The 15,231-nt window shown below is 44.2% G+C and overlaps 2 protein-coding genes across 13 annotated transcripts; one reads left to right on the plus strand and one right to left on the minus strand.

The window, feature by feature from the left end:
* Positions 1-285: 285 nt before the first annotated feature.
* Positions 286-4,781, plus strand: LOC306779723 (bestrophin-4-like). The gene is made up of 9 exons (XM_079271705.1): positions 286-472; positions 1,218-1,312; positions 1,433-1,666; positions 1,980-2,134; positions 2,258-2,335; positions 2,696-2,848; positions 2,941-3,021; positions 3,105-3,256; positions 3,347-4,781. Exons 1-9 carry the CDS (start codon positions 321-323, stop codon positions 4,407-4,409), a joined length of 2,163 nt encoding a protein of 720 aa, XP_079127831.1. The 5' UTR covers positions 286-320; the 3' UTR covers positions 4,410-4,781.
* On the minus strand, positions 1,879-15,231 carry LOC306779643 (inner centromere protein A-like). Of its 12 annotated transcripts, none has more exons than XM_079271615.1 (20): positions 15,088-15,231; positions 14,364-14,511; positions 14,128-14,232; positions 13,447-14,042; positions 13,314-13,350; positions 13,055-13,127; positions 12,831-12,945; positions 12,662-12,698; positions 12,367-12,580; positions 10,598-10,707; positions 10,397-10,517; positions 10,200-10,310; positions 9,753-9,880; positions 9,496-9,592; positions 9,306-9,386; positions 6,421-6,498; positions 6,270-6,305; positions 6,067-6,129; positions 5,831-5,978; positions 5,285-5,495 (listed from the first exon to the last, which is right to left on the minus strand). In XM_079271615.1, the coding sequence occupies exons 2-20, from the start codon at positions 14,501-14,503 to the stop codon at positions 5,320-5,322; spliced, it is 2,466 nt and encodes an 821-aa protein (XP_079127741.1). In that variant the 5' UTR covers positions 14,504-14,511; positions 15,088-15,231; the 3' UTR covers positions 5,285-5,319. The 12 variants fall into 12 exon arrangements, with proteins under 12 accessions (XP_079127737.1, XP_079127741.1, XP_079127740.1 ...); XM_079271614.1 differs by having other exon boundaries at positions 9,306-9,383; positions 9,478-9,592; XM_079271609.1 differs by having other exon boundaries at positions 9,478-9,592.

Below are 15,231 nucleotides of genomic sequence, written 5' to 3' on the forward strand. Positions count from 1 at the left end.
AACATCTCCTCAGATGTATTGGTGTATTTCAGATCTATGAAATAAGGGAAAATATTATTTGAAATGGTTATTTAAATGTGCAGAAAAATGGAAAATCAGTATCAGTTGATTAAGAGAAACCAAACATATGGATTAAAGAGTACGTAGAGAAAATATATGTTTTTTTTTTACTTTATCATTTTAGATTTGTGACCAAACTGGCCTTATGAGATCCAGGCTGATCGCTGACGTTGAGCTGAGACGAAGCACAGAGAACACAGCCACACTGGTTTGCTTCATGTCACAACACAGTCACCCAGCAAGTTGGCCAGCAAGCAGCAATGACTGTAACGTACTCTCGCAGGGTTGCCGATGCAGGTCTGGGGACCTTCTTTCACCTGCTTCTGCGTTGGAAGGGCAGCATTTATAAACTGCTCTATAGAGAGCTCATCATCTTCACTCTTCTCTACTACTTCTTCAGCATTGTTTATAGGTACTCTCATAGCAGAACTTCAATCTTCTATATTTTTTTTTACCTAAACATCTTTGTTACGGGTCACTTAGATTTAGTTCATTGAAGAAGTGTGACCGAGGTACTAAGGAGGACATTCTGTAGTTGAAACTTCAAACTACGTAACAGAGACACGGTTTCTAAATAATAATAATTATTTCTTTGGCATTTCTGTACTGAAATTTTGTGTTACTTATCGGCCGATATATACGCCCGATATTGACGATAAGTATCGGCTAATATCAGAACCCGGACCGATTTATCCGCTCCAGTGGCAGCGTTACTTAAAGGCGCTATGTCTACGAGATTGAGAGCATTTCTGTTGCCTCTCAGCGGCTCTAAACATGGCTGAACAATGCAATGTTCTCATTTTAATTTTGAGATCCACTTCATGTTCTACACAAGAGTTTTTCAGTTTTTTATTAAATGGCTTTACTTTATTAAAACAGACAATTTTCTCATTTTGATAACATATGGAAGTCATTACAACATGCCTATGTTACAATGAGAACACATTTTTTGTTTTAATAGGATAAGTTGGTGTGTTACTTTAGCAGTAAATGTTTCTTGTTTGTGATACAACAACATACAAAAATTGATGTAATAAGAAAAGTTTTATGCAAAAACGGATTCATTTGGGATGTTGTATGTTGGACCAGAAAGTGTCACAGGGCTCACCTCCCTGTGTTTTAGTTGTAATGGGCTCAATAGATGTTTCCTTCACCAGGTTTGTGCTTACCGATGACCAGAAGAGGCTGTTTGAGAAGCTGTCGATATACTGTGACCGCTATGCAGAGCTCATCCCGGTGTCTTTTGTGCTGGGTGAGTTGAGGCTGACTGTTTCATGGATCTACATCTCAATCTAAGACCATTCTCCTGGAAACGATCACAGGAGGTTGGCATGCACTTCTGTACTTGCAATGTTCTTTTTTTTTTTGCCAGGCTTCTATGTCACCTTGGTTGTGTCCCGTTGGTGGGGCCAGTTTGAGAATGTCCCCTGGCCGGACCGCTTGGCAGCATTAGTGGGTGGTCATGTTCGGGGAACAGACGAGGCCTCCAGGCTGACCCGACGGACTCTGATGCGATACGCCAACCTCTCTGGTGTGCTCATCTACCGCTCCGTCAGCACGGCCGTCTACAAGAGGTTCCCCACCATGGAGCATGTGGTGCGGGCAGGTACAACGTGGCCACGAAACCACCAAAACTCACTGTCGCTGGTACCAGTCATAAGACAACAACATCAAAATCTGCTGAATCTGTTTGCACTATTTAAAAGAAGAAGAAAAAAGAAGAAAACTGTGTAAGGTGGTCCAGCATGGAACCGGTTGAGACTCAGTGTGTTTCCATCTGATGTGGTTGAACTATTTGTATGCTACATGCTACTGATGTAACGGCTGAGTAAAGAACTACAAACATGGAAACAAACGTCTTAAATGCTTTGTCTCTTCGTGTCATTCCTTTATTTCCATGCCGTGTTTGTGTCTCTCAGGTTTGATGACGTCCGATGAGCTGAGGCACCTGGAGGACTTGCGCTCTCCTCACAACAAGTTCTGGGTTCCCTGCATGTGGTTCGTCAGCCTGGCTCTGAGGGCTCGGATTGAGGGTCGCATCAACAACGACGTGGCTCTCACAGCCATTCTCACTGTAGGTCATCAAGTGCATCTGTCTGCAGGCCGAAAGAGTTGAACATCATCACGTTCTGAAACATTTTTTAAAATTGCTCCCCCCCCCCTCATTTGGCTGTTCTGCTTTTTTCCCTCTGTTCAGGAGTTGAACAGTTTACGGGCAAAGTGCATGAAGCTGTATGGTTACGACTGGATCAGCCTGCCTCTTGTCTACACTCAGGTTTTGTTGATATACTGTGTTGTAACTGAAATATCGTAGATGCATTTGCGATTGAACAAATTGAATGAACAGTTCTTGTGTTGTGATAAATGTGCAATGATTAGGTGTCTAAAAAGAGATAACACTGCTAATGGCGATGTAGAGCTTATATTAGGCTGCTGGTGGGCGATAGAGAATGACATTTAGTGTGTCACTCTAATCCGAGTCATCGTGGACCTAAAATCATTAACTCAGTTTGTCAAATTAGAAATCTGACCAAGCAAAACACAATGAGTGCACAACAATAATGCAAAGACTTGACAAGAGACCGTTTCCTCAAAGGGAGTTGTGAAACACGCGTGACTCGTGTTTTTTAACCAGGTGGCCACAGTGGCGGTCTACAGCTTCTTCCTGGCTTGTCTGATCGGTCGTCAGTTCTTGGATCCAGCTCAAGGCTACTCCGGTCACGATCTGGACTTCTACCTGCCCGTGTTCACCCTGCTGCAGTTCTTCTTCTATGTTGGCTGGCTGAAGGTGAGGTTCAAGTCACGCTGATGCTGCACAAGAAATGCTCTTCATTTGTCCTGCCGAGCTGTATTGTGGTGTCTTTCTGCTCGTGGTCTCAGGTGGCTGAGCAACTCATCAATCCTTTTGGAGAAGACGACGACGACTTTGAAACCAACTGGCTCGTCGATCGCAATTTACAGGTTTGGATTCAAACTATTTGCCACTTTCACATCAGCCGCAGACAGAGGCGGTCTTATTCTTCCTGTTTTGATTTGTCTCTCAGGTGTCCTTGCTGTCGGTGGACGAGATGTACGACAGCCTGCCGCTGGTGGAGAGGGATATGTACTGGAATGAGTGTGAACCTCAGCCTCCCTACACTGCTGCCAGCGCTGAACATCGCAAACCCTCCTTCATGGGCTCAGCCCTGGATATCAGGTTCAGTAATGTTTTTACTTTCTGGCAGACAATTCTAAATACCGAGAAATACTCTCCCAACCATATAACCACTTATTTCATCTGAACTAGTGTTCCCAAGGAGGAGATGGAGTTTCAGTCCAATCTGGAGCAAATTAAAGAACACGAGGAAGCCAACTACTCCACCCCGCTGCTCGGAGGGCTGGGTCGTGTCCTCGGTGTCCAGTCCCCTAACTTTCCTCGCTCCTCCCGCGTCTCTCTGCTGCGCCGCCGCCCTGGAGCGCCACTGAGCCGCTTCCCTCTTTACCTGCACCCAGAGGCCTCATTGACTCCACCGCAAAGCCGCCAGCCTCTGAACCACGAGCGAGATCCAGACTATGCCTTCTCCACCATGCCCCTGAATGAGAGACCGGGTTTCTACAGCTGCCCACAAACACCCATCCACTGTGTGCCCCCCGCGGTGCCTCGCCCTCGACCTGCCCGGCGAACTCAGAACGAGTGGAACCGCAGCTGCAGCTCCCTGGCTCCTCAGATGGCGGGCTCACAGCCGCTGCCCCCCGACACCCCCAACCACGTCCCCCCACCGCCGTCCTCTGCTTTCCCCTGGCTGAGTGAGGATGGCGAGGTCCAGAGTGCCCCTATGTTCTCGTTCCCAGACCCTCCGCCTGAACTCAGACCTGAACACAGACCTGAACACGGCCTGCTGTCTCGCCGCCCTCCACCACCGCGCCTTACTCTGGACACCCTCCCCTCAGCTGACAGCCAGCCCGGGCCCCCGAGTGCTCTGACTGCAGGAAGCGGAGGAGAACGGGCGTTCTCGTTCACTCCTCCTTCCCGAACAGCAGCTACAAATCCCCATAATCCCAACAGCAGCTCTGGCAGCATTAATGCAACAAGCACCAACGTGACGGGAAGTCTCTGCAACGGTACAAGTCACACTCATTTTAGTAGCCATGGGAATTTCAGCACCAACATGAGATCAAGCAACGGGGGCACCAATGGTGGGCTGAGCAACAACATGGACACCGTTTCCACTTCGGCGCCATCGCAGCAAGAAACCAATCAGCAACACTCGCCCAATGACTCAGGAATCTCATTGGCTGAAGGAGAGCTGCTGGGCGTTTTGGTGGACGGTGGCGTGAAGAAGGCGGCAGGAGGGAAGGAGCAAGAATGAGAACACAAGGTGTGACAGACCGTGGGTTTTGTATAGATGTGGCATTCAAAGTATTTCACACAAACGCGCACGAATTCATGTTACATCTGAACTGTATTAGTCATCTGGAGCCCTACACACAATAGATACGTATGTGTTGCAAACACAGTAGTTAGGCTCTACTTTGTTAAACTGTTATAGAACAATTAACCTACTTGTAAGAGATTTAACCCTCAACATGTGAAGGAAAAATAAGAAACTAGTTAGGTCTGAAACTCGACAGGAAAATGTGTATATTCTAGTCTTTTCAGCATTGTTTCCATCAGTGCACTCTTTAATAAATCATATGCATTTCATGTTTAGTTAATTTTTTTAATAAAAAAAAAGTGTAGTCTTGAAATTACTTACTATTTTTATTGGATTATATAAGGAAACGATGTACACATAACAAATAGAGAACCGATGCATTTCTGCTGGAACAATATCGTTATGCATAAGCTAAATGTGGATCATATTTGAAAAATGTGAAATTCAATAGCAGAGGACTTGGACGGTGTATGGAAGAACTTTACAAAATGTGGGAGGGATTTATCATCCCTATTGAAATAGAATGCCTGTGAATAAAGACATTTTGTTTTAGTAATCTCCAAATTTAAAGGGACACAAAAAGCAGTGGGCCAAAAAAAAAGAGCCAATCTGAATCAGGTAAAATAATGTGTAAGTGTGCACTGGCCTTTACAGCGAATAAAATGTTGCGCTGAATAAGCTTTTATTAGGCTTCACAAATAATCAAATCTAAAAACCTACACAAGATTTCTTTTTTTTTTTTGTTCAACCATTTTATTATAATTTACAACATAAACAGACATTAAAACAAAGATTAAACTTTATACAGTAATATAATATGTGTATCTGCAGCAGTGTACAGACATCACTTGCCTCCAAAGGGAGGAGAGTGCCACACAGCCGAGCTGGTCCGTTTGAAATAACGAGGCTTGCTCTTGTAAAAGATATTTTCCAGTTTTGGTGGCGCAATTGTTCCAAAGAGAGAGTCTAGATCAGGAGGGTTGAAGTACTGCTTCATCATGTTGTGCTGCAGATTGCGAGCTGGAGGGGAACAAATTAAAGACAATGTTGTGATTTAAGACGACGCATGAGACTGACGTCACACTGTGCAAACCCAAAATAAGTCTGGTAAAAAGTATTAGTGGAATTAACTCAATTTGGAACAAGTCACAATATTACAATTGACTGACCTCAGTAGGCCTGCGGGGCCTAGCTATGGGTGTTAAACTATGATTGGACAACAGAGGACTTGGTAAATTTCAGCTTCGTGCATTACAAAAAAATATTACTAAAGTGAATTATAAACAACGCTACAGAAGGCGAGGTAAATAGGTTGATCATCATAATAAATGACCGTGATATTAAATCATGCCTACCCTCTGCCCAGGATGGAACGGGCTTCCTTGGGGCAGACTCGTCATCAGTGGAGTCGTCACTGTTTTGGTCCATCCCGTAATCGTCCCCAAATTTGGGCAACGGTTTGTTGCCGGCCTTTGGAGTGATGGAGTACGATTGTGGCGATCGCTGCAGAGGATAAAACACACGTTTCCATAGTGTTCAAAGACAGGAACAGATTCAAAACATCCGCCAAGAACGCATTATTTAAACTTACCACAAAATCCACTGTCTTATTGAGGTCAGCACCATTTCCTACAGGCGGGCCCATTACAGAGTGCTGCAAGAATTCGGAAAAGTGGTAAATATGCCCTTCACTGTTGCCTACAGGTTTCTTGCTGATTTTAGAATATTAAACGCTATGAAGCAGTTATTCAATGAGTGGGATCAAGTCCAAATGTAGCCAGTGTAGATTCTTACCTCGATATCCACAGTCACATTCAGGCAAGAAGCCGCCTACAGAGGGGACAATCAAGAGGTACATGTGACTCCACTGGGGATAGAATCGATTCAAGTCTTTGTGTCAACGTTTGCAGGTGTACCTAAAGTAAATGTCCCCCTGTTGGTTTACCTTTGCAGAAGCGGCCTTTTGAGCAGCAGCTTCTTGCTCTTCTGCAGCTTTCTCTTCTGCAGCTAATCGCCGCTCCTCCTAGTGGAACAGAAAGCTTTCAATTAAGCCAAAACTAGTGGTGTCACGGATCAGTTTGGGAGCATTTTGGCTTCCCTGTAAATTATAATGACGGGGTATGGGTGGTAGACAAAACCATTACGGTACATAGGCATTGTTTACAAAGAAAGCCATACGAACACGGCAATACATCGAGCATGGCCACACATTTGAAGCGCCACCATCCTGGTCTATCAGCGACGGCGGGAAAGCCGCAGCAACAAGGTATCCTCGCAGCATTTAAGAAACAGTTTGTGGCAGAGTCAGACCGGGCTAAAGCCATTACAGCATCAAGTGGGGTCTTTATTGCTGCGGACATGAGGCCATACTCAGTGGTAGAAAACAAAGGATTTCAGAATATGCTTAAAGTGCTTGAGCCACGTTACGAAGTCCCCTCACGCAACCACTTCAGTGGGAAGATCGTTCCAGGCCTATATGAAGACGAAAAGATCAAGACGAGTTATCCAAGGCATCCTTTGTTGCCCTCACCAAAGACGGGTGGACCTCCAGGGCAACGGAGAGCTACGTGACTGACCGCTCACTTCATCACGGCGGAGTGGGAGATTCATAGTCCGGTGCTGCTGTGAGAGTCACACAGCCACAAACCTGGCACAAGTGCTGACAGAAGCAGTAGCAGAGTGGAAGCTATATTCCAAAAGCAATATTCCAGTCACCACAGATAATGCCAGGAACCAAACAAATGCAGTCATAGAAGCTGGACTGGGACCACAGCTACCTTGTTTTGCACATGTGATCAATTTAGCATCACAAAGGGGAATCTCAGTGAACCAGATGGACCGCCTCCTTGGGAGAATCAGGAAAGTAGTTTCATTTTTCCACCGAAGCACAACAGCCACTCATGTGCTTCAGACCAAGCAAGAAATGCTACAGCTACCGTCCCACAAGCTCATACATGATGTCCCAACAAGATGGAACTACACTTATGACATGCTGGAGCGTTATCTTGAGCAGCAGGCAGCTATTTACTCTGCACTGACAGACAAGACGCTGAAGAAAAATATCAGAAACATCGTCACCTTGTCCGATGCTGACGTGAAAATTGCAGAGGATGTCCTCCAGGTGCTCAAACCCCTCAAAACCATTACAACCCTATTGAGCACTGAAACTACACCATCTGTGTCCATGATCCTACCTCTGAAATCCATGGCCCCAAGTGAGGATGACTGCACAGTCACTAGAGATGTGAAGGCTGCCATTAGAGGGGACCTGAACCCCAGATACATGGCCCCCCCTAATCTACAAGACTACCTTCATAGATCTACTGCACTAGATCCAAGGTTTAAGTCCCTGTCTCACCTAGACCCTGCCCTATGCTTGAGAACATACAATGATCTCTCCACTGAGATTATGGCCACTGAAGAGGTAACAAAAAAATGAATGAGAGCGATTTATTTCATTGTAGTCATCCCAATTATAGTTTCATGAAACATGAGATAATTAGTTTTACAGATCAAGTAAGTGCAGGGTCAAGCCACAGAGCACGCATTGACAGGACCAGACTCAGAGGCATCTCCTCCACAGAAGAAGTCAGCCATAGAGGAGCTTTTTGGAGAGACCTTTGCGAGCAAGGATGATGACCGCCACACCTTTGCCAACACGATCACAGAGGAAGTGGCACTCTACAAGGCAGCAACTGGCATTCCAGTGGGGGGTGATCTGCTGGCATGGCGGAAAAGCAATCAGTGTAAATACCCTCACACTGCCATGATGGCAAGACGCGACCTCGCTGTACCTGGCACTTCAGTGCCTAGTGAGAGGGTGTTCTCCACAGCAGGGGGCATAGTGACTGCAAAAAGCTCTACCCTCTCCCCAGAGAATGTAGACAGTCTCATCTTTTTGAAGAAAAATTTAACATTGTAGATCATTTCATAGGAACGGTAGACATTCCACGTTTATTGCAGTGTATTTGAATGGAAGGAAGTAAATATAGACAAATTGTTGCCTCGCAGTTCAGTTCAGTTAACAGTGTAAGCCAGCGCCGGTCTGCTCTGCTTTCTTTTTCACGCTGTAGACATTTGCAGTTTTTTTTCTTTCAGTATTGACTAAAAGAAGAGGGTATCAAGTCAACATAATTCATGTTTCACTTAAACAGAGTTGAGTTTTATTTATTTCATTTTGGATACCATCAATATTTTTGTTTTTATGAGAGGCTATAGCCCAAAGTTTTTTGCTTTCAGTGTTCTTGTACTTATCTACTTAATAAATGGAAAGCAAAGTTACATTTGACTCCTCCCCTTTTCTTTGCTGATCCGAAAAATTATCTGAACTCCTGAACCGTGATCCGAACCGAACGTGATCCGTGACACCCCTAGCCAAAACATTCGGCAAATTTCAAACAGTTTTTAATTTCATTATGGGGTTTTCCAGGAATTAGATGTATTTTGACAATTAGCCTGCCGATGGCCAGATGTTTCAGCTGACATTTTCCTTAACATACGCTATCTATTAAGAAAGGGCACCACTACTGCATTCTGTGCCCTTCTTTAATGCTGACAGCACTGTGGAGATAGGCTAGAAATATCATGAAGAACATTTCGATAAGAGGTAAAAGGTATTGAGGAATCTTTCCAGATGTGAAGTTACCCTGACCAGAGACATATACATTTCTACACTTTCTTGCTTTTAAAGCTCTTTTCTACCATCAGATTATGTTGCTCTTTGGCAGTCAGTAGAACATCTGTTTTATTGGACAGTTCTCAGAAGTCAGTGTTTTCCATTTTGTTTGCAGGTGTACCTAAAGTAAAGTAAATGTCCCCCTGTTGGTTTACCTTTGCAGAAGCGGCCTTTTGAGCAGCAGCTTCTCGCTCTTTGGCAGCTTTCTCTTCTGCAGCTAATCTCCGCTCCTCCTCCTAGTGGAACAGAAGTCAGTGTTTTCCATTTTTTTTTGGGCTGCTAAATCAAACACCGTTTGACACGCGTTTAAGACATTCAATTTCTCACCAGTCTTTTCAAACGTGCCTTTCTTTTCTCCTCCAGTTCTCGCCTCTCTTTCTCTTTCGCTGCTCTCTCCACTTCCTGCTGCAGAGCAAGAGCTTTTTCTTTTTCCACTCGCTCCCTGAAAAACAGACATTAAGTCAGGAACTGTTTTATTGCTTTCACCAATGCAGCTTTCAGTTTAATCCACCTTTACCGTGTTGAAAAGCTAATCAGATTACTTGGTGTATAAAGCAGCTGGTATGGTACTATTGATAGGAGTATTGAAGGCCACCAATAACCTTTCAGCAGCAGCTAGGCGCTCTCTCTCCAGCTCCAGCGCTCGGCGAGCTTCAGCCAGCTTACGAGCTCGCTGGTCCTCCTCCTCGGCCTTCTTAGCCAGTAACTCCTGCTGCCGCTTCTCTTCCTCCTGGAGTTAAAACAAAACGCGTACAACATTTAAAAAAAAGGCTGATTGCAAACCGAAGATTATGTTACTTTATAAAAAATAAAAAAAAGAAGAAAAAAAACTTCCCGCTACATGACAAGATGAAAAGTTGTACTTTGGACACAAACTGAACATTTTGTTGCAACGTCTCGAAAAATGCACCTAAACGGTCACAATGCGACAGCCTGCTATGCGCCATGTAGTTCTCAGCTAAATTCTTTGCAGTCACACAGACTTGATATACGGCACCAAACTAAGCCCAACACAAATGACAGGAATGAATAAGACGGCGCCGTCTCACCGCTTGCTGAATCTTCTTCCTTTTAGAGTCTTCCTCCAACTTCCTCTTCTGCTCCAGGTCGTCTTGACGTTTAATGGCCTCCTTCTTTTTGGCCTTGTCGTCTGCCAGACGCTGCACCAAGAGACCCAACACCAAATGTTAGATATGGGGTTCAATCTTTTTTGGAGGTGAACAAATAGAGTGAAGTTGCCAAATACCTTATCATTCTTCTCATCAATCTGAGCCATCTTTTGCTCAATCTTCTTTTTCTTCTCCACCTCCCGCTGCTCTTCTTTTACTTTGGCCTCAAACACTCTTCTCAGCCTCTCATCTCTCTTCCTGGACCACAAAAATTAAAAGTTGAAGCACAAGAACAAACTACGGTTCAGTCAGAGGGAGTAAAGATGTGGAGCGTTAACCTTTTGAGATTGTCTTGTTTCCTTTTCTTCTCCTCATCCATTTTCTTCATCCTTTCTTCCTCCAGCTCCTGCTTCTTCTTAAGTGCTTCCAGTTTGTAACGCTCCTTCCTCTGAGAAAAGAGAAGACAAGGTTTAAGGAAATGTGTGTTGTCAGAAATCAACTAATTCTAACACATTGTTAATAGGCAGCAAATGTCAAAGGAATACAAGGAGCAGGTGGAGCGCATGCATGTGGAAAAAGATCACCATACCAGTGAAGCAAAAATCCACCGTGACAGACTGATTTATTTCCACCGACTTAAAGAAGTTTGTGCTCACACTGCTGGACTGTGACCATTAGTCTCTGTGCAGACAATTCAACAGAGCAAGTGTAGAGAAAGGCCGCGCTGGAAGTTGCCGTTAAAATAAGAAGCGCTCTTTAAAGACGGCTGTTAACGGATGAGTGATACGCAAGAAGACAGATCTTGTGTCTATTTTTAAACAAGCTATATCACAAAGCAATAGTTTGCTACCATCATGTCTCCGGTTTCTATTTATTTAAATTGTTTATTTGACACAAAGCAGAGAAACAGAGTCAGACACTCTGTACACTACGACAAGTGTAGCTGGATGTCATGTGATCACGAGAACAAATCATTTGTACAACAAGACCCAAACCCCAAAAAGTGGACAAAGACATTAATTCCAGTGTGATCTTCTCACCCAATAAATCACAATCCGCTGACACGAGTTTTAAGAACAAATAGTGTCACGGCGTCTGGTTCAGATGGATTTTTACTTCGGATTAAATTCATTTTACAAAGTCAAACGGTGAAGCTACCAAAGCTGTTTTATAGGATTGTTGGTTCAAAAGTTCAGAGACACCATCGACTAACTAACACATGCCGTTTGGGTTGTTGAAAGCGGCTCATCTAAGGTGCATGTTACATGAGGAGACATTGAATCAAGGTCCACTATGGGATGTTAGACACCACAGAATGCCCACAAACAGTCAGTACTTCCACACTACACTTACCACTATACCAACGCTCAACTGAGGAGAGAAAACACATCCAAACAAAAGAGGATGTCAGCCACAATATTTCAAAAACAATTGCAATTCAATTTGTAACACGTTTTCCTAGTTTATTGTCCAACAAGATTTGGGCTTCAGGAGACACAACTGAGATTGTAATTCAGTTCCCAAGGAGAGTTATGCACGTATAAAACAATGTGTTTTCAATTCACTGCAATACAACACGCGTGTTTAGCTAATGCGTTTACAGTAAGAGATGTGTCCGGTATCGCCGCAAATCCAAACACATTTTAATTACGACTGCAGTCAAAGATAATCTTAATCGACTGAAATTCTACCTACACCTCAACCAATCGATTGGGATCTGCATGTTAAAAAAAAAAGCTATTAGAAATATTGATACCCCCACAACGCCGTCCCGCAGAGCACCCACCCTCCGGTTGCCCCTCTGGTAAACACCGTTAGCTACGAGCTCAGGCATCGCAGTCCTGAGAATCATTGAGAGGCAGTCAAAATGCCCCCACTCTTGTATCCTGCGCCTTTAAAGTAAAACTAGTGATTGTTCGACCAAACAGAATTTGGTTGGACAAGATCATATCAGCCAAACAACGAGACGGTGTCGGCTCTAGTTTTAATGGATCGTATCGGCGATAATAAAGCAGATCAAAATCTGATGCTTTCTTCACTGAACTAGTGTGTTTTGTCCAGCTCAGCCTGCTACCAGTGTATGACAGAGTTGAGGTGTACAGCTTACCTTGGGGTCAATCCTCAGAGGAGTGACTGGTCTAATGAAGGACTTCATGACAGCAGTCCGGCAGAGGGAAGTTGGAGTCATCAGCATCTCACACTTGGCAAAACCTCTTTTTTTCTTCCATCTTACACTTTGACTTTTCTTGGGAGGAGAGGGCGTCTTTGTGGGACTTTCCACGACAGTATCTGGTGCTTTGCGTTTGGTACTCTGGCGTGACCTTCTCACAGACACACAAGAATTGATTTAACAACAGGTTAACCAGTGCAGTTATTAAGTGCAACACACACACAGCACTCACATGCGACCTGACTGGGAAGTCAGCTGCTTCTCAATAACTGAAACACAAACAAACATGTATTTAGCACACACAAGTACCATTACATATCAATTCACGTTTATGTTCAACAACAAATCAAACAAAATCGAATTCATCAAAAATATATATATGAAATGCTCAGTTTCCACACCTGTTCTCTTGTTGAGAGTGTTGACTGTTGACGGGGGGGCCAGTGTGGCAGAGTTTGCAGCCACAGATCGAGTGATGCGTCCAACAGATGGACGGAAGCTCTGGTTAATCTGGAGCTACATTTGTTTCACAAAAAAAATAAAAGCAAAACAAAGACATTAGTTGAATAACAAATACAAATTAAATGAGTTTCACACTTAAACAGACAAAGACATGTATTCATACCTCCGGCGTTTCCGTCCATTCTTCAGCTGCAGCATTATCCTCAGAGTCTGCACTTACATCTACCGGTAACAAGCTACAGCAGTGAAGACATTTAAAAACATATAAAGAACATTCAATTCATGTACAGTCACGTGTGACTGAGTAATTAACCAGTCACCGTTACCAATAGTTTAAATTATAGATTCAAACACATGATTTTTTTTACCATTAAGACAATATAATCACCTATACACACAGACAAATGTCAGTCATTACTCACACTGCTCTGTCCTCTGCAGAGTCCACACAAGAGTCATCTGCAACCACAAACATGATATCCAGATTAACAACAGAGTGTGATGTCTAATGGTTGGTATTTTGTTATTATAAACCAAATACGGGTCATTTCTCACCATCAACATTGCTGCTACATGTGGAGTTGCCCATGCGAGCCACCTTCCTCTTAAGCATGGAGCGGCGCGAGGCACGGCGCACAGACTCCTGAGTCATACTGTGCCGTAGACCGGCCAGCGAGTGACGCAGCTTGAGGGAGCATCGCACGGAGCTTCTCCGCGAGCTTCGCGCTGCGCCAGCGATTGCAATTTTAGCAGCTGTGCGGCCGGGAGAAGGCAGCGGATCTTTAGCACACTCGGCAGCCAATTGGTCCGAGGAAGAGATTCTGACGACGATCCCGGGCGAGGGTATCGTGGGTGGGGACGGGGCGAGGTCCAGCTCGTCTTCTGCATCGTTCACCTTGTTATTTTTGGCCATCTCTTCCTCCTGTGGCTTCTTGTTCTGCTCCTCCACGGTCTTCAGACTTCCACATGACTGGCTCGCATCCTCTGCCGCCTCAGACACCGTTTGTTTGTTTTTACGGGTGGTGCGTTTGGGCCGTGCAGTAGAGCCGGCGTCAGAGGTGGACGCGTCGGGAACGGTCTCTTCCTCAGCGATGAAGTTCAGTGATTTGACAGAGGGGCCACGGAGGTTACTACGCCTTCCCTTTGAAGATCTGGACAGGAAGAGTCAGAAGCACACTTTAAAACCCCGTCACAATTAAAATGTGAAACTTTTACTTACTAATGAAAGCAACAAACCTTCGTCTGGCTTGATGTTCTTCTTGATGCCCCGTGGACATACGCTTCCTGCGCCTTTTCTGTGATGGTGTTTTTGGCATCAATTCTGGCTCAGCAACGAAATCTCTGAAATATAAAGAAACAGCTTCACTTGTAAAACCGTAAAGATAATTTTAGAGACAAAACTGATTTCTAAAGATCGAATCTTGTGGAAACAAATAATAGAGCAAACATGTTTTATATTCCTTCAAACCTACCCTGAAAACATGCGGTTGGCCTCTTGTTGGATCTCCACAAGCCACACCATGTGGTCAGTCTCGATCTCACTGGTGAACTCTTTTAATTTGCCATCTAATTGTTGCTTGAGGGACTGGACAGATGACCGGACGGTGTTCATGTTGACGGCTTGAGGGAAAGATTGCACTGTTAAACCAGGAGAAGCTGGATCAGACTTGAGATGGAAGTAAACAATGATTATTTGAAGCGTCGCCATAAAGACTCAACTAGCTGTCCATGTTTTAACAGTCTTTATTTTCCTTTTAGCATAACCATATCAGATACATTTTTCACTCGTCTGTGTAAAAGCAGCTAAATGGTGCACATGCGCAGTGTCTTCTATTCTCGCGGTCGAGTTGGGTTGCACAAAGTAGCTATTCAACAACAATGTGGTCCACAAAGGAAAACGCTTACAGTTTTGTTATTAAAATGAGCTGCGTGGTCAAATTAGCCCAACACAACCGTTAGCTTAGCTAACATGAAACACGAACAACGAACATGCAACACCAAAACGTGCTAACCTAACTTTTTTTACTGTGGTAACCACTAACGTACTGGAAGAGTTACGTTATTCAAACTTAGTTGGTAACAATGTTATAGTTCATAACTGCTTTGCAATGTTTTAAACGGCTCGTGCTACGATGTTAGTCAGCTAACGTTAATTTAGCTAACACTAGTCTTGGACGTCAAAATAAATGGCGTTACCTTCGATGTCTGAATCTCTGAAAGGGGAATCCGATGATCGTTGCTCCGCTTGTTTTAACAGCTAAATCGATCGCATACTGAGGTGGAGGTAAATGTGCTAAAATAACGGCGTTATTATGTGTAAACTCTAAACAACCTGAACCT

The sequence above is a fragment of the Melanostigma gelatinosum genome (assembly GCF_949748355.1).
Source record: "Melanostigma gelatinosum genome assembly, chromosome: 1".
NCBI lineage: Eukaryota > Metazoa > Chordata > Actinopteri > Perciformes > Zoarcidae > Melanostigma > Melanostigma gelatinosum.